At 35.8% G+C, this 26,213-nt stretch overlaps 1 protein-coding gene across 3 annotated transcripts in view; it reads left to right on the forward strand.

Moving 5' to 3' along the window:
- Positions 1-26,213, forward strand: part of CALCRL (calcitonin receptor like receptor) — a 99,501-nt gene that overhangs the window by 69,670 nt on the left and 3,618 nt on the right. For all 3 annotated transcript variants that reach the window (XM_036255045.1, XM_036255046.1, XM_036255047.1), the window contains 6 exons: positions 12,906-13,032; positions 15,961-16,114; positions 17,441-17,501; positions 17,585-17,651; positions 22,488-22,706; positions 22,873-22,914. In XM_036255045.1, coding sequence (XP_036110938.1) covers positions 12,906-13,032; positions 15,961-16,114; positions 17,441-17,501; positions 17,585-17,651; positions 22,488-22,706; positions 22,873-22,914 — 670 coding nt within the window. The remainder of the gene's footprint in view (positions 1-12,905; positions 13,033-15,960; positions 16,115-17,440; positions 17,502-17,584; positions 17,652-22,487; positions 22,707-22,872; positions 22,915-26,213) is intronic.

The raw sequence follows: 26,213 nt of genomic DNA on the forward strand, positions 1-26,213 counted from the left end.
GTCAGTCAGTAAATTATGCTTTCAATTTAAGTTTCCTCGTCTTAGAATGGAAAAGACACTGGAGTTTTGCTTTATGCTTTATTAACATTGTCCTTCTTGCCCCTGAAAAACTTTAAGCTTTAACACCAACTTTTTCATTTTTTTTTTTTTTAATTTTTTTTTTTTATCCTCACCCGAGGACATTTTCCCATTTTTTGTTCAGACAGAGTGGGAGGGAGAGAGAGGAAGAGAGAGAGAGAGAGAGAGAGAGAGAGAGATCGACGTGAAAGAGACACATCGAGTGGCTGCCACCCGCACGACCAACCAGGGCCGGGGACAAACTGCAACCGAGGTACATGCCCTTAGCGGGAACCGAACCCGGGTCTCTCGGGACCGCAGGCCGACGCTCCAACTTTGACTCAGGATGCCTCTTTTGCAAAGAATGCTTTTCCTCCCCTATCTTCTGTTTCAGATCTGGAGTATTCATGTCACTCTGGCCACAGTCTTTATCTATTTCTTAATCCTATTTTAATGTTAAAAAGTATATAATGCTAACTGGAATTACATGACATAATTGACATGTCTATTTACCCTCCACCGTCACTTGAGTAATATGAGGTCAGGGTCTTGCTCTGTATGATTCACACATATTTTTCCAATATCTAGAAACAGTGCATAATATACTACTTACCAATGAATAGTTACAAGTGACTAAATAAATATTATAAGAGACAAAAGCTTTTTTAGTTTCTTAAAAACGTCCACACTCAAATTCAACAGATCACTTAAAAAGATTGTGACTTTGAACAACTTCCTTTAATTTTTTTAAAGGATAATGATGCTTCAAAGGGGTTGTTAAATGAGACAATGAATGTAAAGTCTTAACTTTGTGCCTGGGATATTATAAAGACTAAAAACATGGTGGCTTCTATTATTAGGAATTTAATCTTAAAAGGGTGTTTTTTGGAGTCTAAGAATCACAAGCATTAAGAAAGCCTGTTTCTTCTCTTGGTTTCCTTCCCATTAGATGAGAAAAGAACTCTGGCACTAGGGCAGTTTACCCAGGAGGGCAAACCAGTTGGCCACGCAGAGTGAGCATGTCCTGTTCTTTGTGCAGACGTACTCTCTTAGGTTGTATTAAACGAGCAGCCCTGAAGGGCAGGGGCAGGGGAGGAAGGAGCATGATGGAGCAAGAGTAAACATTTCCTCCCCACACGGACTTTCATTGAGCACCTTGGGTGAAACACTCTTGTACTCTTTCTAATCTGACCAAATGCATCACCAGCAGCCTCCAATGGGAGCTATTTGATGTAGGTTATGTCTACTTTGTGTTATCTATAACCCGATGACGCCATCAACTCAAGGTCCCATTCAGTAGACAAAAGGTAGCCATACTGCTTAGCCTTTTAATACATTTATTGCTTTCTGCCTATTGTTTTTGACAATGTTCAGACTGATATGAGTTTTCCTCTTAGATCCATAGATACTATTTTTCTGGGAAAATTTCTGAGCATTTGGTAATTAGATTAGGTGAACTAGCCTAAGAAAGCAGTACTTTTTACACTGGACTGCTTTTATACTGCTTGTATTTTCTCCTTCTATGACTAGTTTTGCTGAGGATGGGTACTGAGGAAAGTAGTTTAAAATTTCTAACTCGTGTCAAACCACACAGAAAACCATAGCAAGTATTTTACCCACAGTGGAACTTTGAATACGGAGCAGCATAATTCTTGGGGTCTGCGTGATAATGGAAATGATTATTTGGAGATAACTCTGAGAAGGTGAAATTCCTTGGGAAGATAATTTAGGTTGCTTGATCTAGTGCCCTCCACCATATGGAAACTGTCTTTCTAATGTTAGGTTTTATAACAAAAAGATGACAATTTACTGTTTCATTGTATTACTGAAAACATGGGCAGTTTTATATTATTGAGGTGAGCTTTGATGCTATTTTATTATTTGTGAGAGAAAAAAAAACAAAACACTAGAGAACTTAATTAAAAGCAGCCATATGATAACTATGTTTAAAAAAATACTAAGTATTCACCATGTGTTAGATATTATGCTATGCACCACACATGATTTATCTCATTTAACCTTCCAGCCAATCCTATGATGGACTATTGTTCTCTGTATTACAGATGAGGAAAACGAGGATTAGAGTTTTTAAATAACTTGCCCAAAATCATGCTGTGCATAGGTGACAGTCCAGATTCATTCTCAGGTCAGGTTTCAAAACCCACATTGATCTATATGTACTGATTGATGTGACCTGCTTCTAATTGTTCCAAAAGAGAACTGAAAGGCATAGAATTACATACATTACACGTGAAATGTAATGGTTTTGTTGACACATTTACACCAACTGCTTCTATAACTCTGCTTGTCAAAATTGCATATTGAAATAATTTCTAAAATAATTATGTATAGAGAATATAAAATGAAAACAATCCAGACCCACAAACTACATTTTCTATTCTGTGGGTTATGCTAGGATAGAAAGGGATACTGTAACATTTAAATCAGGTAGAGTTTTTTGTAAAATATTCTCTAACCCTATAAAACATTTTTTTTAAATATTTTGACTAAAACAAGCCCACTTAAAAATTCAGAGTAGGTGAAATTGGTTGTAGGTTAACATTTGAAAAATACCTGAATAGTTTTAGCATTACAAACCAGTGTGTTTTCCAAGTACATGTTTTGATTTTCCTTTACACGTTGATTTTATTTATACGGATGCACTTATACATATTAACAAATATGTTTAGAAGAAAACAACATGCATTGCTAAAAAATTCTGAGCCATCTTTACTACTAGACATGGATAGAAAGCATCTGTCTGCATTGAGTTGCACAGAGCCAGGAGAGAGAAACGGAAGAACTGAAGCAGTAGCCTTCGGCTAATCCTGTGGATGGTAGCACCTACTTATACAACGCAAAGTGGAAAGATTTGGCAGGAGTCCAGTTCATTACAAAAATACGGAGAGCTAAACTGGTAATCAGGGTTTCCAAAGCGGATATTTGGTTTGAGTTTATATACTGTGAATTACTTGTATTGACTGTATTATTTGGATAATTTTGTGGGAAAAAAGTCAAAATATATTGTATTGAAGTGATTTCATGAGAGCCCTTAAGTATTTGCTTGGTTTTGATATTAAATAATTCCTTATGATAGGATTTTATTTTCCCATTTTTCAAATTTTCCCATAATATAGCATTGTTTGTGTCTGAAAGAAATGCAGTGTGCCCTTTTACCACAACATAGTAAGAGAATTAAAAGTCATTATGTGTGTGTGTGTGTGTGTGTGTGTGTGTGTGAGAGAGAGAGAGAGAGAGAGACAGAGAGAGACAGAGAGAGACAGAGAGAGAGAGAGAGAGAGAGAGAGAGAGAGACTGTACACACAACAATCACATCTTTGGGAGAGAATAGGTAACAGCAGTTCATTTTTAAATTCTTAACATTTAAGTCCAGTTGAGGTGGGAGCAGAGTCATCAGCAAAGAAGGAATTCTTAGAGTAATAGAAATACAAACTATCATAGAGAAAAGAAGGATGTTTAAGTGTACACAAGAAAAGTTAAAATTGTTTTTCAGCTAACTATAGATAGCATTTTATTTTACTTATTTTCAGTCTTTTCATATTAGTATTATGAATACCAACAGTGATGATAGAAATGCTGTTTGTTTTATGTTCCTTGGTTCTTATTTCAGCTCTTCTATCATGAATTGCTGGTTTTGAACATCTTTAATCTTTGCTTTTCTCCATCCAACCTACTTTTTACAAGTATTTTTGATTTGCTGTCTAAGCAAATCCTTGAAGTCTTTTTGTCATATATGAAAAGTATGGAATTTTGTGATATCTCTCTCTCTCTCTCTCTCTCTCTCTCTCTCTCTCTCTATATATATATATATATATATATATATATATATATAATCTCTTAACCAATTGACCTGGATATAAATATGTTTGGCAGAAAAGGACAAAATAACCCAGCGACGGAAAACATTTTATTTTTTTCCCATGATGGTAGCTGAGTTATTTAAATTCTATTACTAAAAAAGTACATATTTTCATGGGTAAGCAGTTTTTTTCTACTCAGTAGTTGGCACTTTATAGACACTTGGTAAGCTCAAGGCAGTTCTTTAAAAATAAGACCATATAATATTCATCACAGAATAGTAGTAAATTACTAGAAATAAACCCCACAGCCTGGCTGGTGTGGCTCAGTGGTTGAACATCGACCCATGCACCAAGAGGTTGCTGGTTCGATTCCCGGTCAGGACACATGCTCAGGTTGTGGGCCCAATCCCCAGTGTGGGGGGCATGCAGGAGGCAGCCAGTCGATGTTCTCTCTCATCAATGTTTCTCTTTCTCTCCCTCTCCCTTCCTTTGAAATCAATAAAGAAAAAGGAAAATAAAGAAATAAAACCCACATAATATAAATGATTTGAAAAGAACGTCCTTGATTAGATCCCTTCTCACATTCATTAATTCTCTTTGCTCGGTGGACACAAAGCTCTCATCACTGCTGTGGTATTTGTAATGAGAATAGAACCATTTCTGCCTCAATGTTGGCTTTCCTTAAATAATAAGAATCAAGCCACTCACTCTTGGTTCAAAAACTTTTAAAGATTATGCTTTCTATTAAATTTCACCTATTCTCTGTAGCTCGATCCTTGTCTGTCTCTCACTAGCCTCATGTACTGCAGTTGGGTTCAATTAAAGACTCCAATATAAAAATACTAGCAGGTCTCAGCTGTTTCTATTTTGATGGACTCCAGCTGGACTCCACATACTTGTCGGTATGACTGTCTTACATGCACTTTTCAATCCAAGAGCCATCTCTTTCACAGAACTTTTCACAGAAGTCTCCCCTGATAGCACCCACTTCTGTGGAAGGTATATATTAAAAATTCATAAATATTGATTTGGATTGACTTCATGCCAGATCCTTTAAAATACTAGAGCTATATATAAAGTTATAGACCTATAGCTGGAAGAAATTTCAAAGACTTTGAAGTCTAAACTTTGCATTTTTAAATATGGAAAACCTTGTCATCCTCTCCTAACTATAATGTTCTGGACATATTATTTGAATAATTATGTAAAAGCAGAAAATAAGTTTTTAAGTCCCTATGATAAAATGATTCCCATGTCTTCCTACATGTGTGTTTGTTTTGATATTAAGTAGTCTCAAAAATCCCTTTCTTTTATTTATTTTATTTCTCTTTCTTTCGTTCTTTCATTCTTTCTTTCTTTCTATTTTAATTAATTTACTTATCTTTGTTAGAGATGTTTCTCCTTTTCTCCCAACTGGTTCTCCCTTCCACCTCCCTCCCAGCCCTGTCCCCAGCTTTGTTGTCCATGTCCATTGTTCATGCATACATTCATGTAAGTTCTGTGGTTTATCTCTCCCCCAACACCCTTCTTCTGGGGATTGTCAGTCTGTAAGCCACTTCCACATCTCTGGGACTACCCCATTTCTCAGACTGTTATGTTTATTATATTCCACAAATAAGTGAGATCATATGATACTTGTCTTTCTCTGTTTGGCTTGTTTCGCTTAGGATAATACTTTCCAGGTACCCCCATATCATCTCAAAGGATAAGAGATCTTTCTTTCTTACAGCTGCATAGTACTCCATTGTGTATATGTACCACTGCTTTTTTACCATTCATCTACTGATTAACATTTGGGCTGTTTCCAGATCTTAGCTATTGTAAATAGTGCTGCTACAAACACGGGGGTACATGTATTCTTTCTGATTGGTGTTTCAGGCTTCTTAGGGTATATTCCTAGAAGTGGGATCACTGGGTCAAATGGCAATTCAATTTTAATTTTTTGAGGTAACACCATATTGTTTTCCATAGTGGCTGCACCAGTCTGCATTCCCACCAGCAGTGTATTAGAGTCCCCTTTTCTCCACACCCTCGCCAACACTTGTTGTTTGATGATTGGTTGATGGCGGGCATTCTAACAGGTGTGAGATGATACCTCATTGTTGTTTTAATTTGCATGTCTCTGATGATTAGTGATGTTAAGCATATCTTCAAATGTCTCTTAGCCATTTGTATGAACTGTTTGGAGAGGTATCTATTTAGTTCCTCTGCCCATTTTATAATTGGGTTCTTTGTCTTCCTTTTGTTGAGTTGTATGAGCACTCTATATATTTTGGAAATTAACCCCTTATCTGATGTATCATTGGCAATTATGCTCTCCCATAGAGTGGGTTGCCTTTCCATTTTGATGGTTGTTTCTTTTGTTATGCAGATGCTTTTGAGTTTGATGTAGTCCCATCATACTGCATATGATGTCTGAAATTTTGTTGCCTACATTTCCTTCTAGAATTTTTGTGGACTTATGAGTCACATTTAAGTCTTTTGTTCATTTTGAGTTTATTCTGGTGTATGGTGTAAGTTCACAGTCTAGTTTCATTTTTATGCATGAGGCTGTCCAATTTTCCCAACACCATTTATTAAAGAGGCTGTCTTTACTCCATTGTATGATCTTGCCACCTGTGTCAAATATTAATTGAGCATATAGTCTTGGGTCCATTTCTGGGTTCTCTATTCTGTTCCATTGATCTATCTGCCTGTTCTTGTGCCAGCACGAGGCTGTTTTGATTACAGTGACTTTGTAGTATAACCTGAAATCTGGTCATGTGATCCCTCCTAATTTGTTCTTCTTTTTCAAGATTGCTGTGGCTATTTGGGGTCTTTTTTGGTTCCATATGAACTTTTGAGGTATTGGTTCTAATTCTGTGAAGTATATCGTTGGTATTTTGATGGGGATTGCATTGAATCTATAGATTTCTTTGGATAGTATGGACATTTTAATGATGTTAATTCTTCCAATTCATGAACAAGATATGAGCTTCCACTATTTTATATCTTCCTCTATTTCTTTTTTCAATGACCTGTAGTTTTCTGCAAATAGGTCCTTTATTTCTTTGGTTAAGTTTATTCCTAGGTATCTTAATTTTTTTGCTGCAATGGTAAATGGGATTTTTTTTTTTAGTTTCTCTTTCTGTGAGTTCATCATTGGTGTATAAGAATGCCATCGATTTCTTGTTGTTAATTTTGTATCCTGCTACTTTGCCAAATTCATATGTTAAGTCTAGTAAATTTTTGATGGAGTCTTTGGGGTTTTCTAGGTATAGTATCATGTCATCTGCGAATAATGACAGTTTCATGTCCTCCTTTCTCACTATTTTTTCTTCCTGTCTGATTGCTGTGGCTAAGACTTCCAGTACTATGTTAAATAAGAGTGGTGAAAGTGGGCATCCTTGTCTTTTTCCTGTTATTAAGAGAAATGCTTTTAGTTTTTGCCCATTAAGTATGATGTTGGCTGTAGGTCTTTCACATATGGCCTTTATTATGTCGAGATATGATTCCTCTATTTCCAGATTGTGGATTGTTTTTTATCAAAAATGGGTGTGGGATTTTATCAAAAGCTTTTTCAGCATCTATTGATATGATCGTATGATTTTTATCTTTCATTTTGTTTATGTGGTGTATCACATTTATTGATTTGTGAATATTGTACCAGCCTTGCATTCCTGGGATGAATCCCACTTGGTCATGGTGAATAATTTTTTTGATGTATTGCAGGATTCGATTTGCTAGTATTTTCTTCCGGATTTTGACATCTATGTTCATCAGGGATACTGGCCTGTAGTTTTCTTTCTTTTAGTGTCTTTTTCTGGTTTTGGAATTAGAATTATGCTGGCCTCATAAAACGAGTTTGGAAGTCTTACTTCTTCTTGAATTTTTTAAAATTGTTTGAGGAGAATGGGTATTAGTTCTTCTTTGAATGTTCTATATAATTCCTCCATGAAGCCGTCCCAGCCTGGACTTTTGTTTGCTGGGAGAGTCTTGATTGCATCTTTAATTTCTTTTGTTGTTATTAGTCTGTTCAAGTTTTCTATCTCTTCCAAGTTCAGTTTTGAGAGACTATGTGTTTCTAGACATTTGTCCATTTCACTTAGATTGTCATATTTGTTGCCATATAATTGTTCAGATATTTGTAAACAATCCTTTGTATTTCTGTGGTGTCAGTTATTATTTCTCCTCTTTCATTTCTGATTTTGTATATTTGGTTTCTCCCTCTTTGTTCCTTACTGAGTCTAGCTAAGGGTCCATCAATCTTGTTTATCTTTTCAAAAAACCAGCTCTCTGTTTCACTGATCCTTTGAATTTTTTTTTTTTTGGTGTCCATGGCATTTATTTCTGCTCTGATCTTTACTATTTCCTTCCTTCTACTTGCTCTGGGGTTTTCTTTTTGTTTGCTTTCTAGTTCTTTAAGTTGTGAGGTTAGATAGTCTGTTAGAAATTTTTCTTGTTTCTTGAGGTAGACTTGTAGTGCTATGAACTTCCCTCTCAGAACTGCTTTCATTGTATCCCATAGATTTTATGTTGTGTGTACATTTTCATTGGTTTCTAGGAAGTTTTTAGTTTCTTCCTTGATCTCCATGGTAACCCATTCATTGTTCCATAACATGCTATTTAGCCTCCAAGTGTTCCAATGTCTTTGCATGTTCCTGTTGCAATTGATTTCTAGTTTCATGTCATTGTGATCTGAGAAGATGCTTGAACTTGTAGAGACTTACTTTGTGTCGTATCATGTGGTCTATCCTTGAGAATGTCCCATGTGCACTTGAGAAGAATGTGAATTCTGTAGTTTTGGGGTGCAATTCTCTGTAGATATCTATTAAATCCATTTGATCTAGCACTTCATTTAGAGTCTGTGTTTCCTTGTTAATTTTTTGTCTAGAAGATCTTTATAGTGATGTCAGCAGGATGTAGAAGTCCCCTGCTATGATTGTATTGCTGTTGATTTCTCCTTTGAAGTCCTCCAAAGGATTTTTAATATATGTTGGTGCTCCTATATTGGGTGCATATATGTTTACCAAGGTTATATCTTTTTGTTGGATAGATCCTTTCAATATTATGTAGTGGCCTTCTTTGTCTCTAAGTATGGCCTTCATTTTGAAATCTACTTGATCAGATATGAGTATTGCTACCCCAGCTTTTTTTTTGCTTTCCATTTGCTTGAAAGATTTTTTTCCCATCCCTTCACTTTCAACCTATGTGGTTCTTTTGTTGTGAGGCTGGTCTCTTGTGAACAACATGTATGTGAGTCATGCTTTTTTATTCAGTCAGCTAGTCTGTGTCTTTTTATCAGAGCATTCAAACCATTCACATTTAATGTGATAATTGATATGTACTTATTTATTGTCATTTTTGTTTAATGTGGTTCTATTTTTCTTCCTATTTCTTCTATTAATTACAACAGTCCTTTTAGCATATCTTGCAATGCTGATTTGGTGTTAATATATTCCCTTAGCCTTGTTTTGTCTGGAAAGCTCTTTATTTGACCTTCTATTTTGAATGATAGCCTTGCTGGATAGAGTAGTCTTGGATTCAGATCCTTGATTTTCATGACCTTGATTACTTCATGCCACTCCCATCTGGCCTGTAGTGTGTCTGTTTGGTAGTCAGCTGAGAGCCTTATGGGGTTTCCTTTATTGGTAACCTGTTGCTTATCTCTTGCTGCCTTTAGTATTCTCTCTTTATCTTTAATTTTTGGGATTTTAATTACTATGTGGGCCTATTTGGGTTCTTCTTACTTGGGACTCTCTGTGCTTCTTGAACTTGAATGCTGTCTTTCTTCAATAAGTTAGGAAAGTTTTCTGTCACTGTTTCTTCAAATATATTGTCTAATCCTTGCCCATTTTCTTCCTCTTCGGGGACTCCTATGATGTGAATGTTATCACGTTTTCAGTTGTCCCACAGTTCTCTTAAGCTATCTTTCTGTTTTTTCCTTTTGATTTTCTGATTGGTTGATTTTTTTCTACCCTGTCTTCTAATTCACTTATCCAGTCTTAGCTTCCTCTACTCTGCTGGTTAGTGCTTCCAATGTGTTCTCTATTTCTGGTATGTCATTCTTCATTTTTTCTTGATGGTTTTTCATTTCCAATTGGTTGATTTTCACTGTTTTTATATCTTTACTCATGGTGTTGATGTCCTTACTCATGCTGTTGAGCTTCCTCAGGATCATGGTTCTGAACTCAAACTCTGATAACTTGCTTAACTGCATTTCATTTATCTCATCTTTGGTAGAGTTCTCTTGTTCTTTCATTTGAGGTCTGTTTCTTTGTTTCACCATTTTGACTATCTCAGTGGGTTTTGGAGCCTGCCAAATTTTCCATGTGGATGTTGGTGTTCTACTGTTTGTGGCTCCTGCTACTGGGTTTGGATGAGCCTGAGTTAGCCCACGTTAAACACCACTGTCAAGTCTTACTTTCCTGGGTAGATTTGCAAGCCCTGAAAAGGTTCAGTTATTCTCTGGGTTCTTCCTGGAGGCTTATAGTCTCAGTTACTCAGTGCCTTGAAATGTAGCCCTGGTGTTCTGCCTAAGAGGATTTCCAGAGGGTGGGATAGATGCTGGTTGTTAATGAGCCTCAATTTGCATTTCTTTGTCTAACCTGGGAAAGGCTGAATCTCCGAGGCAGGGGATTGGGGGAGGATGGGACAGGACACTGCTGCTTCCCCCCACAGCTCTGTGAAGGAGCACACTGGCCACCATCCTTTGTGGCTGCAGCTCAGCAAAAACTGTGAGTGCCCTCCAAATCCCGGTTGTCCCCACAGAGTTCCAGCCCAGTCTGCCCTCCCTCTGCTGTAGCCCTCAGGTGAGAGGCTGTGTCTTTTTTAGCACTCTGTCCCAACTCTCTGTGCTGTGTAGCAGGCTTGGTCTTTATTCTCCAAGGGCGCTGCTCATACCTAAGACTGCTGCTGTCCGTGGGCTCCAAGCCCGCCACCCTCTAGTGTCTCCTCAGATCCTACCAGTGTTCCTGGTTATATGGCCCTGTCCTGCTGCTTTTCTCTTGCTTTTTTCTGAGGATTTGTCTTTATTTTATTTGTAATTCCCATTTGGTCCTGGGAGATGCTCTGTGTAGCTTCCATTCACTCCACCTCCATTTTCACTTCCTCTATGCCTATCTTATGAGCAGATGGGTTGCATAGGCCTTTCTGGTGCCCCCACACCCTGAAGATCCCATGGGTAACTGGATCGCACAGTCCCTTTGGGGACCCTGCTCTATGCCTATCTTATGGGCTGCTGGGTCGCACAGGCCTCTCTAGTGCTTCAGCACCCTGCAGATCCCGCTTGTATCTGGATCACACAGTCCCTCCTGTGTCATACAGGCTTCTTTGGTGCCCCCACACCCTGTAGGTCTCATGGGCAGGCAGCTGGATTGTACCAGTTTCTCTCGGGCTCCAACTTCCCATGGCTCTTGTGGGCTGCTGGGTCGCACAGACTTTTTTGGTGCCCCAGCACCCCACAGGACACATGGGCAGCTGGTTCATACCAGTCCCTCTCAGGCTCCAGCTTCCCACTGCTCTCTTGAGCTGCTAGACCACACAGGCCTCTATGGAGCCCCAGATCCCACTGCTGGTTATAGGGGAGTGCTGCTGCCCCTTGGGGCTCAGCTTCTGCTCAGCCTTTGCTGTAGTTTTGGGGCATGGTTCTCTGCTGCTGGTCTGTGCTTCTGTTGCCTGGGGATGGATGTCTGCTCCCCAGCCTCCGTTGCTGGGGTACATCTCAACTCTGATTGGGCTGCTACTATGGGGGATGGTCCTGGGCTCCCAGCTGTCTGCTGCTTTCGTGACAGGCACCATGGTAGCTCCACTACTGTGCACTGGTCTGTGTTGACACAGAGTGTCCACTGGTCCGATGGAGCCAGGTGTGCTGGTGGGCTCAGGTTGCGAGGCCCTAGGTGCTCCCACTGCCTCCTCCCCGGGAAGACCCGGGATCTTCCAAAATGTTGGGACCTCCCCGTGGAGCAGGGAGAAGCACCCTGAAAATCTGCTCACCACGGTAGCTGGCTGCTTGGTCCACAGCACAGGAACCTCTGCTCGAGGCTCTGCACTGCAGGAGTTTGGTCATCCACCTTCATGTCCATTCACACTCTCTCACACACTAGCTCACTCTCTCACACACTCACCCTCTCTCTGGTTCTGCCTGCAGCCATCTTCCCCTTTCTTTTATTTTAAATCTTTACCCATAACCAGCCTTCAAATAAAGGCTTTATAATGGAGGTAGTACTTGAGTTGGTCTTTGAGCATAGGTAAGGCAGTCAGTCAAATATGGACAATCTTGTAGAGTGCGTATGAGTTCAATCTGAAGAGTGGTATTACCTGCCAATAATGACAACTTCACCTGAAATCTATTTCTATATGAATTGCATATTGCCAGTTCTTTTATATTATCTTATACACAAGGATCTCTAGTAAAAGTGGTAATATTCTCATATCTTACCATTGCTGGACCAATTCGAAAAATTTAGTAAAGCTGAACAAACCTCATTGGTTGCTAAGTCTATATTTGTATCAATTCACTATCTAAATGCAATGTTATCTTTCTCATGTTTGGCCTGCATAATCACCATCACCACACAGAGGTTATATAAACAGAACATCCATGAACAGGCTATATAAACAGAAACAACCTTTGTGGTGCAATAAAAAGGGCATTATCTGTGTGTGAATCTGACAAACAAATCTAAAGTTTTCAAAATTGATTAGCTGCATTTTTATCAACTTTACTGAATCTCAGTTTCTGAATTAAAACTAATTATATTGAGAGATTAACAAAAGTTTATGTAGAGGCCTGGTACAGACAAATTTCCTATCCCTATGTATGTTTACTTTTCCTGAAGCAACTAGATTGTCTTTGTGTTTTAAGAAATTATAGGTTTTTCTGTAATTAAAATTTTTATCATGAGTGAATCTTGGGGGAAAAAATAATTCTTCCAAATTTGGAGCAGCTGTTATGTATTACGAATGTATCTTATTTGAATGCTTATTAATTAAAAATGTGAAAATATTTTATGATGCCATCACATTTCGTTTTCTTTTGCCTTTTAGGAGCCTAAGTTGCCAAAGGATTACTTTGCACAAAAATCTGTTCTTCTCTTTCATTTGCAACTCTATTGTAACAATAATTCACCTCACTGCTGTGGCCAACAACCAGGCCTTAGTGGCCACTAATCCTGTAAGTAAAACGAGGTGTGTCCTTAGGTTCAAAGGTGAGAAAGATATGGGAGACACGAGAGGTTCAGATATCAGTACTATGCGTGTAATTAAGAACTCATATATGTAGTATATTTTAAAGTCTGACATACTGAGTATATGTAGCTATATCCCAATCTAGAGAGGTAAATATATCTCAATATTTCTTAAGTTAAAATGATTGAATATTAAAATGAAGAATACTTTTTTTTTTGCTTCAAGTATTTATATATGTTACACATATCTTCAACTCAATGTATGCCTAGAGTTGTGCTACTGGTAGGACATTAGAGTTTATGAATGTATAACCTTTAATCATTCAAATTAAATAATCAACTCACTTTGTTGTTAGAAAAAAAACAGAAAATGGAAAATTTTAATTATATTTTTGGTATCCAGCTGACTTTAAAAAGTTAAAAAAAAATAGAGAAAAATGAATTATATACCCCCTATATAGTGTTGAACTTTATTGTCATAAAATTTTTAAAGGGCTCTACCAAGTCCTTGTGTCTCAGCAAACATTTATAATTTGTTTCCTTACAATTTCTTTGGAAGCACAATTTTTAGGGTGGGTATCAAAAGATATATAAAAATAAGCACAGAAACTGTCATAACATAAAGCTATATTTTTAAAACATAAACTAAAATTTACTTATACAAATGTATATATCTTTGTAAGTTATATGTCTGTGTAAGCTATATTTAAATTAAAATATCTGCATAAATAAAAAACATCAAGTTTTTAAAATCATATTTTTCATAATGTTTATAATATCTATACTATAGTTTTATATGGATTTTTGGAGGGGTGTGTATATATGTATGTATAAAGTGGTTTTTTAAGAGATTAAGTTATCTAGTTACTGAAATCAGGAAAGGGAAGGAATTTTCACTCAATGGGTCAATAAACAATACTCTCATGTGTTTTATGTGTGTGGTTTAGGGTAATTTCCAAAATTCTAAAAGTCCCAGCATTGTTTGTACATGTGCATCCGGATTGCTTAATTTTGTATATGTTCCACTCTAAAGTCACTGGGTGAGGAAACACACCAGGGTATAATTAACAATATAAAAACTCCAGCCAATGTCCTGTCATGTTAGAGTAAATTTCTCTAGAGCAGGGAGATTCGGAGTTCTGTCATGAAGCTGCAGAACAAAAGATTCTATAGCTTACAGTTATATACAAGGACAGAGTGTTTAACTCAACTTGCAAACTGTATATACTTAGTTTTAATATATTCCTGGAAAATTTATTGTCTGTTTTTATCATAATGCCCATTATTAAGATATTTTTTGAAGCATGCTTTAAGTTATTTTTATCATAATGGTTAATGGCTTAATTTTTTAATCTAAATTAGGAATTAAAAACTCAATTAGATAGTAATATCTAAAAACTATATAGACAAAATTTTGAAACTGAATTCTTATATTTTCTATATAATATAGTAAAATAACTCTTTTAACTTTCAAAGCACTTTCTAATATGGTTTTATGTTTGACATCAAGGTGTGTTATTTAAAATTTAATGTCATGCAATCTAAAAATATTTAAAGAAAGAATAGGTTTTATAAATGTCCTAAGAAGACGTTGTGTATAGCCATGAAAACAAAATTGGAATTACAAGACTTGTGTTCACGGTGTAGCTTTAATTGATGTTGTATGAATATTAGAAAATCATTTAACTTTTTTAGTACAGTTTTTATCTATGAAATATGTGATTAATCATAATTAAAAATAATTAAAATTTAATTTAAAATAATTAAAAATAATTCTCAGAATTATTTTAAGGATTAAATAAAACAATGTATACCAAAAATAATTTTTCACCCTGGCTGGTTTGGCTTAGCAGTAGAGTCACATGGGAGTCAACCAACCTACATATCTCTCTCCCATCAAAGTTTCTCTCTCTCTCTTTCTCTCTCCCACTCTATCTGAAGATAAAAATGGAAAAAGTATCCTTGGGTGAGGATTTAAAATAAATAAATAAATATATATATATATTTTAGCTAACTCATATGCAAATGTTATTATTACAATTCTATGATAAACCAATATTTATTTTCCAATACATTTCATTCCCAATTTTCTTTTTAGTGAGAAAATATTTATTTCAAAAATTATGATAATTGCCACTAAATATTTATTGAGTTCCAGATTGGAAATTGGAGCTGATGGGAGTAATTGGTCATGTATTTCTGAGAGACCTTTTAATTTATTTCCCTTGTTAGGAGAGTAAGTTGTATCTCTTACTTTGTGTTTTCTTTACCCTATATTTGAAGCTCCCTCTTCCTTTCTCTTTAAAAGTAGAGAAGAGAAAGTGAAGACTTCAAGAAGAGAGGAAGAAAAACCAGTACTTTTTCTCCTTTTTACCTACATGAAACCCCATATTGGGATAGGATAAAGTATAAGCTCATTATATTATTATTTAGTAAGTATTTGCACTAGTAGCATGTAATATGCAAGTTTTTCCAAGTATTTGGCACTTTTCATTAATTGCTTTTATAATTATTAAGATTTTTCCCAAGACAATACAACAATCAATGAGTTCCATAAAGACATAATTAAAATAAATGTAAATAGATGTAAAGTCATTCATGTGTGAAACTTTTACACTTGTAATTATATAATACCTAAAACATATTGAGAAAATATACCTCCACTAAATGTAGTAGATTTGGAATCTACACATTTCCTTGGCAGGTCACCATTATAAATCTTTGGAGTCAATGGCTAAAACTTTAGAGGTACTATTAGATGAGATTGAAGACTGGTGTTTTACAAATCTGAATCATTTGTATGTAAGATTTTGTGTAGAGAAAAGAGAATTTCATGTTTCTGTGTAACCGATCTAGACTTTATATCTGAATACATAAACAACTAAATATTGATTGCTTTCCTTTTTTTCTCACAGGTTGGTTGTAAAGTGTTCCAGTTCATTCATCTTTACCTGATGGGCTGTAACTACTTTTGGATGCTTTGTGAAGGTGTTTATTTACACACACTCATTGTGGTGGCTGTGTTTGTGGAGAAGCAACACTTAATGTGGTATTATTTTCTTGGCTGGGGTAAGTCCCATCACATATACCTGCTGATTCATCTTATTAAGAAATCTTTGTTTACATGATGTAGAGTTCCTTTGTAATAAAAGCATATTTATTATTAATCATTTTAAATAATTTCAGGTGATTAACCTATGCTTACTGTTGTAAATGTAAACATTTAAATAAAATACTACTAATTCATTGTTTTCATTAGTCACTGGACATTACTAATGCAATGCTTTTTACTATTTAATATTCCAATGTGTATCTTGGCTAAATACATAGTGACTAAAACAATAGAATTAGAATAATGAATTAGGATCCAGTCTTTGTACTCCTTTGAATTTTCTTTTTCCTTATATGCAAAATGAGAACATTGGGCTTAGCCAGCTTTGACTTTCCATTTTAAAAATGTTTATTGAAAACATTTTTTTTTAATTTTATCTAAAAGTATAGGGATCAATTTTTGAATAAGAGAATGCAAAATATCTAATTTTTTTCACATAATGTCCTGATGTAGTATTATTCACAAAGCAAACAATGATATACTTCTAGCATTTAAAAAACAGGAATAATGCAAAATACAAAATGCTGAAAATAAATTCAATAGGACTAATTTCCAGAAACATAACTAAAATTATGCTTTATCTATCTATCTATCTATCTACCTACCTATCTATCTATCTACTATCATCTATCTATCTATCTATCTATCTATCTATCTATCTATCTATCTAGATACCTAGATATCTAGATATCTAGATATCTATCTACCTACCTACCTATCTACCTAATCTACCTACCTACCTACCCAGTCAGACAACAGATACAGAAATATACAACTATGCTTGCACACACAGTCTTTGGTACATTCAGGTTTACCTTTATAAATATTTCTTTAAAAGATCTGATATAGAATGTTCAAAACACAAAAAATTTATGATACATAAAACATCTTTTTCTTCTTTTTGTTTTCTTTGTATAGTCAGATAGTCCCAACTATTTTCCACATGTGATCATCTACCATATACTGGCCAATTCCATGGTACAGAAAATACATGAATGCTGGATTTCATTTATACCTTGGGGCTTAGGCAGCACATCTGTGGACTGAAGTTCACTGATTCAGAATGATACACATTAGAAAAAAACATACACACACAAACCTGAAAGTATAAATAGGTAATATTTTACCATATTTACTGTTTGATCATACAGATAATATTTATTCAATAAATTTAACCAGTTATCTTTGCTAATAAAGTATCTCTGAATTACACATTTTATGATATATTTTAGGATTCCATCTGTAGAAGTTGCCTATTTATTATTTTTCTTTGATATTTCCAGGATTTCCACTGATTCCTGCTTGTATACATGCTGTAGCCAGAACCTTATATTACAATGACAAGTAAGATACTATCTCTTTATGATTTCTATTAGAACTCAGTAAAACAAAAATCTTCAACATAATTTCTCTGTTCTTCCCCCTAGCTGCTGGATCAGTTCTGATACTCACCTCCTCTACATTATCCATGGCTCAATTTGTGCAGCTTTACTGGTATGTAATTAATTAAAATTCGCCTTTTTTCATTAGTGTTCATATTTCAACTTCATTTCCTGAGTCATCTGGCCTATGGTATCCTTCCAGTTCCTAGTGGACACAGACAACGTGCTCTCAGTGTTTAATTGAAGAGCGTTTGTTGAAGGTGTTATATTAGTTGTTGGCAGGAAGAGTAAAGGAACCAATTCATAAGAGCGGGTGAGGCATGAGGGACCAACAGTGGAAGTTGTAACCACAGCAAGACGTGCAGAGGGGACAGAACAGAGTTACGGATTTGCGCAAGTTCTGGGAGGAATCGCCCAACAGGAGCTTTGGCCTTGGGCAGAGGAACACAGGCACTGCCAAAACCACAGCCTCGTGGGGAAAGAGAAAGAGAAAGAAATACTCAAACTTCTTCCTCTTCCCATGCTCTCATCTCGTGGTTCCTCCCACTGGCCAAATGCAGCAGATGTCAGAGGGTAAGAAAGCCTGAGTGACACAGTTCTCAGCCGAGCCTCAGGGCCTCCTAGGGCCCAGAGCCGAACAGAGGAGGGCAGAGCATGGATCCAGTATGTGGGGATGGTAAGCAAGAAAACCCTACACAGCTAAGTTGGTAATGAGAGTAATATTCCAATAAAGAAAAGACTTTAATTTGAAAAAAACGAAGTATTGTTTTGTTATTACAATGATCGTGACTTAAGGCAAGTGCACTGCACATTTTTAAGTGTGGTTGCAAAGAAACAGAAGTCACATTTAATGCTCTTGGTACATTGTTTCAATGGGGAAATAAATAAATCCAAATTAATATGCTTTCTCTCATAGTGCATTAAAGAACAGAATGTAATTACAGCCTTATATATAAAAAGACAAAAGTGGTGTATTTTCCAGCCAAAATACAAAGTTTCCTAACCCAGATCCTTTTTTATTAGACAAATATTTTTCTATTATTTTACTATATTTGCTAGCTGCAATTTAGTGCATGGTTATGTGTGAACATGGTTCAAGCCATCCTCGAATGCATCATTGTTAAGCCATTCTCAGAAAGCGTGTCATAACTGAGGTGGTAAATTCTGGAGGCTGATCGCCTAGGTTTAAATTCTTCTCATCCTTGCTGTGTGACCTGAGGCCATGAAACTAATCACTCGGTGCCTCAAGTCCCTCATTTGTAAAATAATGTAATAATAATGACTTCTCATTTTTTTAACAAGGAATCAAATGAGTTAATATACAAAAAGTACATAGCCTGGCACATCTAAAGCATGTAGCATTTGCCAAATGTCTGGTTCGAGCCTAGCCACACAAGATAGCCAGTTGAAAACACCAACACATGGAATTTATTATGTCTCATGGAACTTTTAATATGACTTAATGTAGACTCTAGTGAAGATAGCAGAGGCAGAAGCTTTGCCCTTTCTTGCTCCCTACACATACTAAGGACATGTGTGACTCACTGTGTTTAAGCTACGCCCTGAGACGACCTAGCTGTGAACCCTTTATCCTCACAAGAGCTAGCAATGTAACCTAGGTTTCCCACTGCTGGTGTGGATCTCAGGGCTGGTTCTGTTCTGTTCTGTTTTGTTTTGATCTCTCTGTGACTTTGTTTCTCATCTGTGGTTATGAAATAATAAGAATAAATACCTCACAGGATAGTATAAGGCCTCAATAAGATAGGTATGTCCTATGAAGTGATTGACACAATGTCTAGAATATAATTAACTCTCAAAAATTTCTTTACAAAGTTTCTGAATTGTAATTTCTACATGACACCATGATTCTGTTCTGAGGAGAGTGCAAAGAAATGGAGATACATTATTTGGGTCACTCAGGAGCTTACAGAGCAAATACCCCGCAACATTTTATTATAAGAGATCTGACTCTGCAGAGTGTATGTGATACAATGCCTAAGTCAGAGAGGTTCAGGAAGAAGTGAAAGCACCTAGCAAATGAAAAATGCAACAGCAAATAACACAATCCTTGGGGAAGCCTGGCTACATGAACTTTGAGAGGGAAGACTAAATGGTACCATTAGGATAAAATATCACATAGGAATGTAGCCCAAGTTACTCAGTAAAAAGGGAGTGAAAATCCACATCACTTGCACAAAACTTTTTTCATCTTCTTGGCTTAAAAAAAAGATTAGAAGCCTATTTTTCTACCAAGATAAATTGTTCTGTTTTTATTTAAGCTCAAGGGCCCCTCACTGGTCCTGGTCAATTACAAGGTCAAGGGAGGGAACCTAACAATTGTATATATGGTCACCTGTTTTTATACAACTTTTTAAAATTGAATTTATTAGGGTTACATGGGTTAATAAAATGATATAGGTTAAAGGTGGGCACTTCTATAACACATCATCTGTATGTTGTATTGTGCGTTGACCACCCCGAGTCAAGTCTCCTTTCATCATCATTTACCCTCTCCTGCCTCCCTCACCCCCCCCTTCCCTCCGGTAACTACCATACTGTTGTCTGTGTCTATGAAGTTTTTTAGGTTTGTTTTTTCTTTTATAAATAAGATTTCAACTACAATTAGTTTCTTTCCACTTAGAGTTCCTCTGACACATTTCCTCTTGAGTAGGATGATGTTGGAATGGCTACAGCATTTTTGAGAAGCTGCTAAGGAGAAGTTCTAGGAGATATATTTAATTTGGGTTGAGAATGAGACATTTAGGTCACTTCGGTGCATAGTTAAGTGATTACTAGCTGTTCCAGTACAGAATGACTTCTAGGTATCCTCCTCCCACCATGGAGCTGATTCACCCTGCTTCCTGTCATGACCATAGGGTGGTACTGTGACATGAAAAGGTCCTATTGTGCGTAGCAGATATGTGAACTTCATGAGTGATAGAGTAAAACAGGCTTCTTCTCTTCTTAATTAGTTTTGCTCTAAGATAGATGAGATTCAGGTATAGTTCATCTGAAATTTTAAATTATTTTTCTAGTTTTTGTTTAAAATCAATAGAAGTATTTGCAGAAAATAAAGTAGGATGACTTTCTTGTTCCTAGTTTCACACTTTAAACCAGACTTGCCATTTTGGAGAGGTGCTTTGTATTTAGAAATGTTCTTATGATGGGCACCTAAACTGCATCATTTCTGACTTTATAATTTATGATTTTGCATAGTCTATATTCTAAATTTATAAACAGATCAAAGGGCATTATTATTACCTTTTTTCCCCTATGGGATAGTAGTAATTTCTATTTAGACAAAACTTTTGAAACAGCAATGAATGCCTAGGAAGGGGATATAATAGTATGGATGGAATAACATCTGATACGTTGATTTGTCAGGTCATTCTTACAGCTGTTGAAATGGCTTATTCTGCTTTTGTCTGTAACAGAGACATTCCTGTGTCTGCAACTAAGTTACTTTTCATGGATGTGTTTCCATCAGGATTATAGTGAGCATATTTTTTGAAACATATGTTCCACTGAATTATCTAAGAATAGTATCGTAATATTTTTATGCCCAGTTATTTTCATAACACATGCCTTAAATCAGCAAAGTCTGTTATTTGTTCATTGTTCTCTACATTGAATGAGATACTACCAGTATTTGTTTAATTTATCAAAGCACGTGGATATAAATTACATATTGGTAATTTTTGGATTATAAAAACAAGCACAGATGCTACGAGTCAGGGTGAGAAAAAGGGGAAAGAGAAGAGCATAATAGCATAAGAGCTGCAAAGGGCTCTTCTGGAGCTCAGGTCCCTATCCCCTGGAAGGCTCACAGCATGGGCCTGGGGAAAAGAGACAAAAGTAAAAGATACTGACATGGCTCAAGATAGGAAAAAAGAAGTAATATTCATGGGAAAGGGGAATATTTCAGCAGAACTCTGTTTTCTGAGTAATTTAGTCATCTACACTATATTTTAAAAGTTTTATGTCTCCCTTTCAAAGAGAATGTTTTCTCTTAGGGAATGTTGTTAAGACACAGTGAATATGTAACTACAGAAAGTAATCAACATAACAGAAAGCCCTGTGGGATGCCGATTTTTGTTCTCTCTCTAGGATGAGGTCGCTTGAATATCAACTAGTTCAAGTGTGTGATTCAGTCTACTCTAAGCATAAAGAGGGTTACAGTACTCTCTTGGAGGAGTTTTGAGGATTATTGTAACCAAAAACAACAAACAAACAAACAAAAAACCAGAGAGATAAACAAAAAAGATGAAAATGGTTACTATGGTGATAATACATATATTCAGAAATCACCTAATATGGACACTGATACAGAGGAGACACTTAAAAATTAGAATTTGTTCAAAACAAATATTCGTTGTTTGAGCTGAGAATATTTGAAAGCTTTCATTTTTGAACCAAAGCAAAATTCAAAAAAAAAAAAAAATGTATAAGAAGTCCAGCCAGTGTGGCTCAGTGGTTGAGCATCAACCCATGCACCAAATGGTCGCCAGTTTGATTCCTGGTCAGGGCACATGCCCAGGTTGTGGGCCCCATCCCCGGTGGGGGGCATGCAGGAGGCGGCTGGTCAATGTTTTTTCTCATCAGTGTTGCTGTCTCTCTCTCCCTCTCCCTTCCTCTCTCTCTAAAATCAATAAAGAAAAACTATTTTTTAAAAATTGCATAAGAAAATGAGCTGAGAAAAACATTCAACTATCCTTCAAAGGCGTGCGCTCCACCATAATTCTACCAGAATTTTATTTGTCTGAAACCTAAGTCCATTGAAATTGATGTACTTGTTAAATTCATAAACCACAATTCCAGAAATACAAATTATATCATATTCTTATACACTGAAAATATTCTAAAATGTATAAAAGTAAAGCTTCTTTACTAACGCTTCTTTACTAGTAAATATGAAATAATTTTTATATGCCATCTTATTTTCTTCTAGGTGAATCTGTTTTTTCTATTGAATATTGTGCGTGTTCTCATCACTAAGTTAAAAGTCACTCACCAGGCGGAATCCTATCTCTACATGAAAGCCGTGAGAGCAACACTGATCCTAGTGCCATTACTGGGCATTGAGTTCGTGTTGCTTCCATGGCGACCCGAAGGGAGGACTGCAGAGGAGGTGTACGACTACATCATGCACATTCTCATGCACTATCAGGTATGATGTTGGTGTTCTTGCATCTGAAGGCAGCTTGAGAAAGTTGGTATTAAATTTGCCTATAGGTGTGGTTTTAGTTTTGACTACACATGTAGCAAACTGGTAAAAAAAAATAATGTACTGTATCTTTTCTGTTTGAAATCAGATTATTCTTTTTCTTTTACAGGGTCTTTTGGTCTCCACAATTTTCTGCTTCTTTAATGGCGAGGTATGGTGACTGATGTTATTCCTTTTATTATTTTTTTTTATTGGTAACATATTTTTTCTTTAAAAACAAAAAAGATAAAATTGTGAATTCACTAGGAGCGACTATTTCAAATTTTGTTTTTATCAGGAAAGAGAACCACAGAATCTCTTTTCATAGATGCAACTCACCTTCCCAAAAGCCTGGGTCGTTTTGGAGTTCAAGTCTCTGGCAAATTTCAGCCTCACTATAAAATATGCCATAAGTGACTTTTATTTAACTACTCTTCTTACCTATTAAGTCTGGACTTTGACCTATGTGCAGTGCTAGGCAATGTTTGACCTCATAGGACATACATATCTTCTAATAGGAAATAGCATTGGCTTATTTTTATTTTCCCACTTCTTCTGTTTCTGTTTGTTTGTTTTTCCTGCTTGGCCCACAAGGTGGTCTTTGGCAATAGTTTTTTGGTAGATACAAAAGCACTTTTTTTTAAACTCAGTTATATAGGGAGGAAATGCAGCAGGTTAGAAAATTTAAAAGACTAACATTTGAAACACAGCAACGTGGCCTTGGATATTTCAAGATTTTTATGTATTTCTTAAATGTAAAGTTTCAGGAATTTTAGAAACTGGTAGTACTATATTTCATATGCATATGAACAATGTTATATCTCAGTAAGTTGAACTAATTTGATTTAGCTCTATATGTTTTTAATCCACTTGGCAAATTTTAAACTGTTGGAGGATTTTGGCAAAATTCAACCAAGTTTAGAAATCCAGACAGCAACTGTGTGAGACTAGGACACTTGGTAACTGTGAAGTTTATCACGAAACTCCAGAAAACACATGGAACCAGTTAGCATAACTTTATAAGAACCATTCCTATGAAACAAATCAACTTTGGAAATCATGTACATATTAAAAACTATTAAATATTGCTTTCTTTTGCTTAAGTAATATTTTACTTCTTCCTCTTGGCATATAATAAAACTTTAATTTTAATATTTAAATTAAAATATAGTTTAATTTCAAAATATAGGTATTTTATGTAGTTATTTATTTATAATGGGGTGTAAAACTGGCAAACAGTAGACTATATTTAATAACTTTCAGTGGTACTTCCATGATTCTTCTGCTCTCCAAGGGACAAGAGTGACTGTTTTTATAAAGACAATGAGAAGTATAAACAGAAAATGCAATTAAGAAGAATAGATAAATGATTTTTTATAATAAAATTAAAATGGCAACTGTTATGTACCACCATAAATTTATTATTGCATAAAGTGAATGAGACAATTTTATTTACTCCTTATATAGGAATTTGCAATTAAACACAGATGAGAGAGATATGGACAACATGCAAAGAACATGTGTGAAATATGAATCTATATTTCTATATCGGCAGAAACATGTGGGATTTTTATAAAGGGTACAAAACATAATCACTAATATACAAAACATAATCACTAATAAAATATTTTGGGATAGAAGGAAGTACAGAATAAAAGCACTGATGTGGCAATAGGCTTAAACCCCAAAGATTCCACTTTGTTCTGTATGTGGTATCTTGGGAAATACTCGGAACCTCCCAAAGTTTTAGTGTCAACTTTTATTAAAGAAAACTAAAAGCAAATTCCTCACACAAGTCTCACAAGGATTAATGTAAGTTAGGAATATAAAGTGTTTAGCATAATGTTCCACCCTGGGAAGATATTCAGTACATGCTAGATTCCTTATTAGATTTGCCGAGTCACTCATTTTCAAAAATACATTAAAAAATGGGAATATTAGCAATGATGGAATCAAATCTCAAATTGGCCCTTTAATTTAGAAAAGGTGCCCAGGGACTATCTAAACTAATGCTAACACACTTGCTGCACTCTATCTGTGTAAGAAAAGGACAAGCAGCCTTGATCTTCTGCCCTGTCTTAAAATTGAGAAAATTTTGGCAGTGAATAATTACAATAATATAAAATCTTTGAGCCAAGTTGTTGCCAAATCTTTCAGTTCGTCACATCTCCAATATCTGTTCCCTTTTCTTCATCGCTTAAGCCATAATCCCTGTTTGTGTGATTTATTCTCAATTTAATTCTCTTAGTTTTTCTCTTAGTTTTTCTCACTTTTATAAAATAAAAATGCAGCTTCCAAATTCATTTTGTGAGGTTCCAACTGTGGCATGTAATTCTTAAAATCATTTGCTAAGGGTTAGCTCCCTTCCTGCTTTCCACGGTAGGTCAAATAGCTTGCTTTAACGTAATATCTCTGTTTCTGTCTTACTCTCCCTTTTTATTTATTTTATTTTTCAGGCAAAATTTTCTATTTGCATTTTTCACTAGTTAAACAACTGCGGCTTGACAAGTGCTCAGGCCACATTCATCTCATCTCTCGTCCACTTGGACAAAACAGGCACTGTTTGCAGAAACGAGGGACTCGAGTCAGCGGAAGGGCCCTGCTCAGTCTAATGGGTACATTTAACAACACTTGAGAGTAGATATTCTTATCAAGTCAACAAAATTTTGTTGAGAACAACAGCATCCATATTCTGTAATGAGAACTAGGAAGAATTTTTATGTGAAGCTCTATTAAATATTTTTTAATTGGTTCCTTAGAGTTTAAGGGTTATATAAAGTTGTAATGTTCTAAACAGTTGGCCTTACTATTTATATAACACTCATGTAAAACAATAACAAACATTTTAATATCTTTAATAACATCAGGCTTTCCCTGGCTGGTTTGGCTCAGCGGTTGGAGCATTGGCCTGTGGACCAGAAAGTCCCAGGTTCGGTTCCCGCTAGGGTCACATACCAAAATAAATATATATAACATTAGGCTTTCTTCCTTTCCAATGGCAATTTTCATTACCCTTTCCTATTATACTTTTTCTCATTAAAAGTGGCCACTTTAATGTTCTGTTGAACAGATGTGATGATGTATGAAAGGAAACAAATGAAAAACATAACATCTTTTTTTTTTTTTTTTTTTTTTTTAATGAATTTTTATTTATTTTTTTGTTACAGATATTTTACCTTTTTACCCCATTGGCACCCCCCACCCCACCCCCCCTCCACCCTGTCCCCGGCTTAGTTGTCCATGTCCATTGGTCATGCATACATGCATATAAGTTCTGTGGTTTATCTCTTCCCACCCCCCCACCCCCCATCCCCTCTTCTGAGGGATGTCAGTCTGTGCCCTACTTCCATGTGTCTGGGTCTACTGTATTCCTCAGACTGTTATGTTCATTATATTCCATATATAAGTGAGATCATGTGGTATTTGTCTTTTTCTGCTTGGCTTCTTTCACTTAGGATAATACTTTCCAGG

Source organism: Molossus molossus, unplaced genomic scaffold (genome assembly GCF_014108415.1).
Source record: "Molossus molossus isolate mMolMol1 unplaced genomic scaffold, mMolMol1.p scaffold_m16_p_11, whole genome shotgun sequence".
In the NCBI taxonomy this organism is placed as follows: domain Eukaryota; kingdom Metazoa; phylum Chordata; class Mammalia; order Chiroptera; family Molossidae; genus Molossus; species Molossus molossus.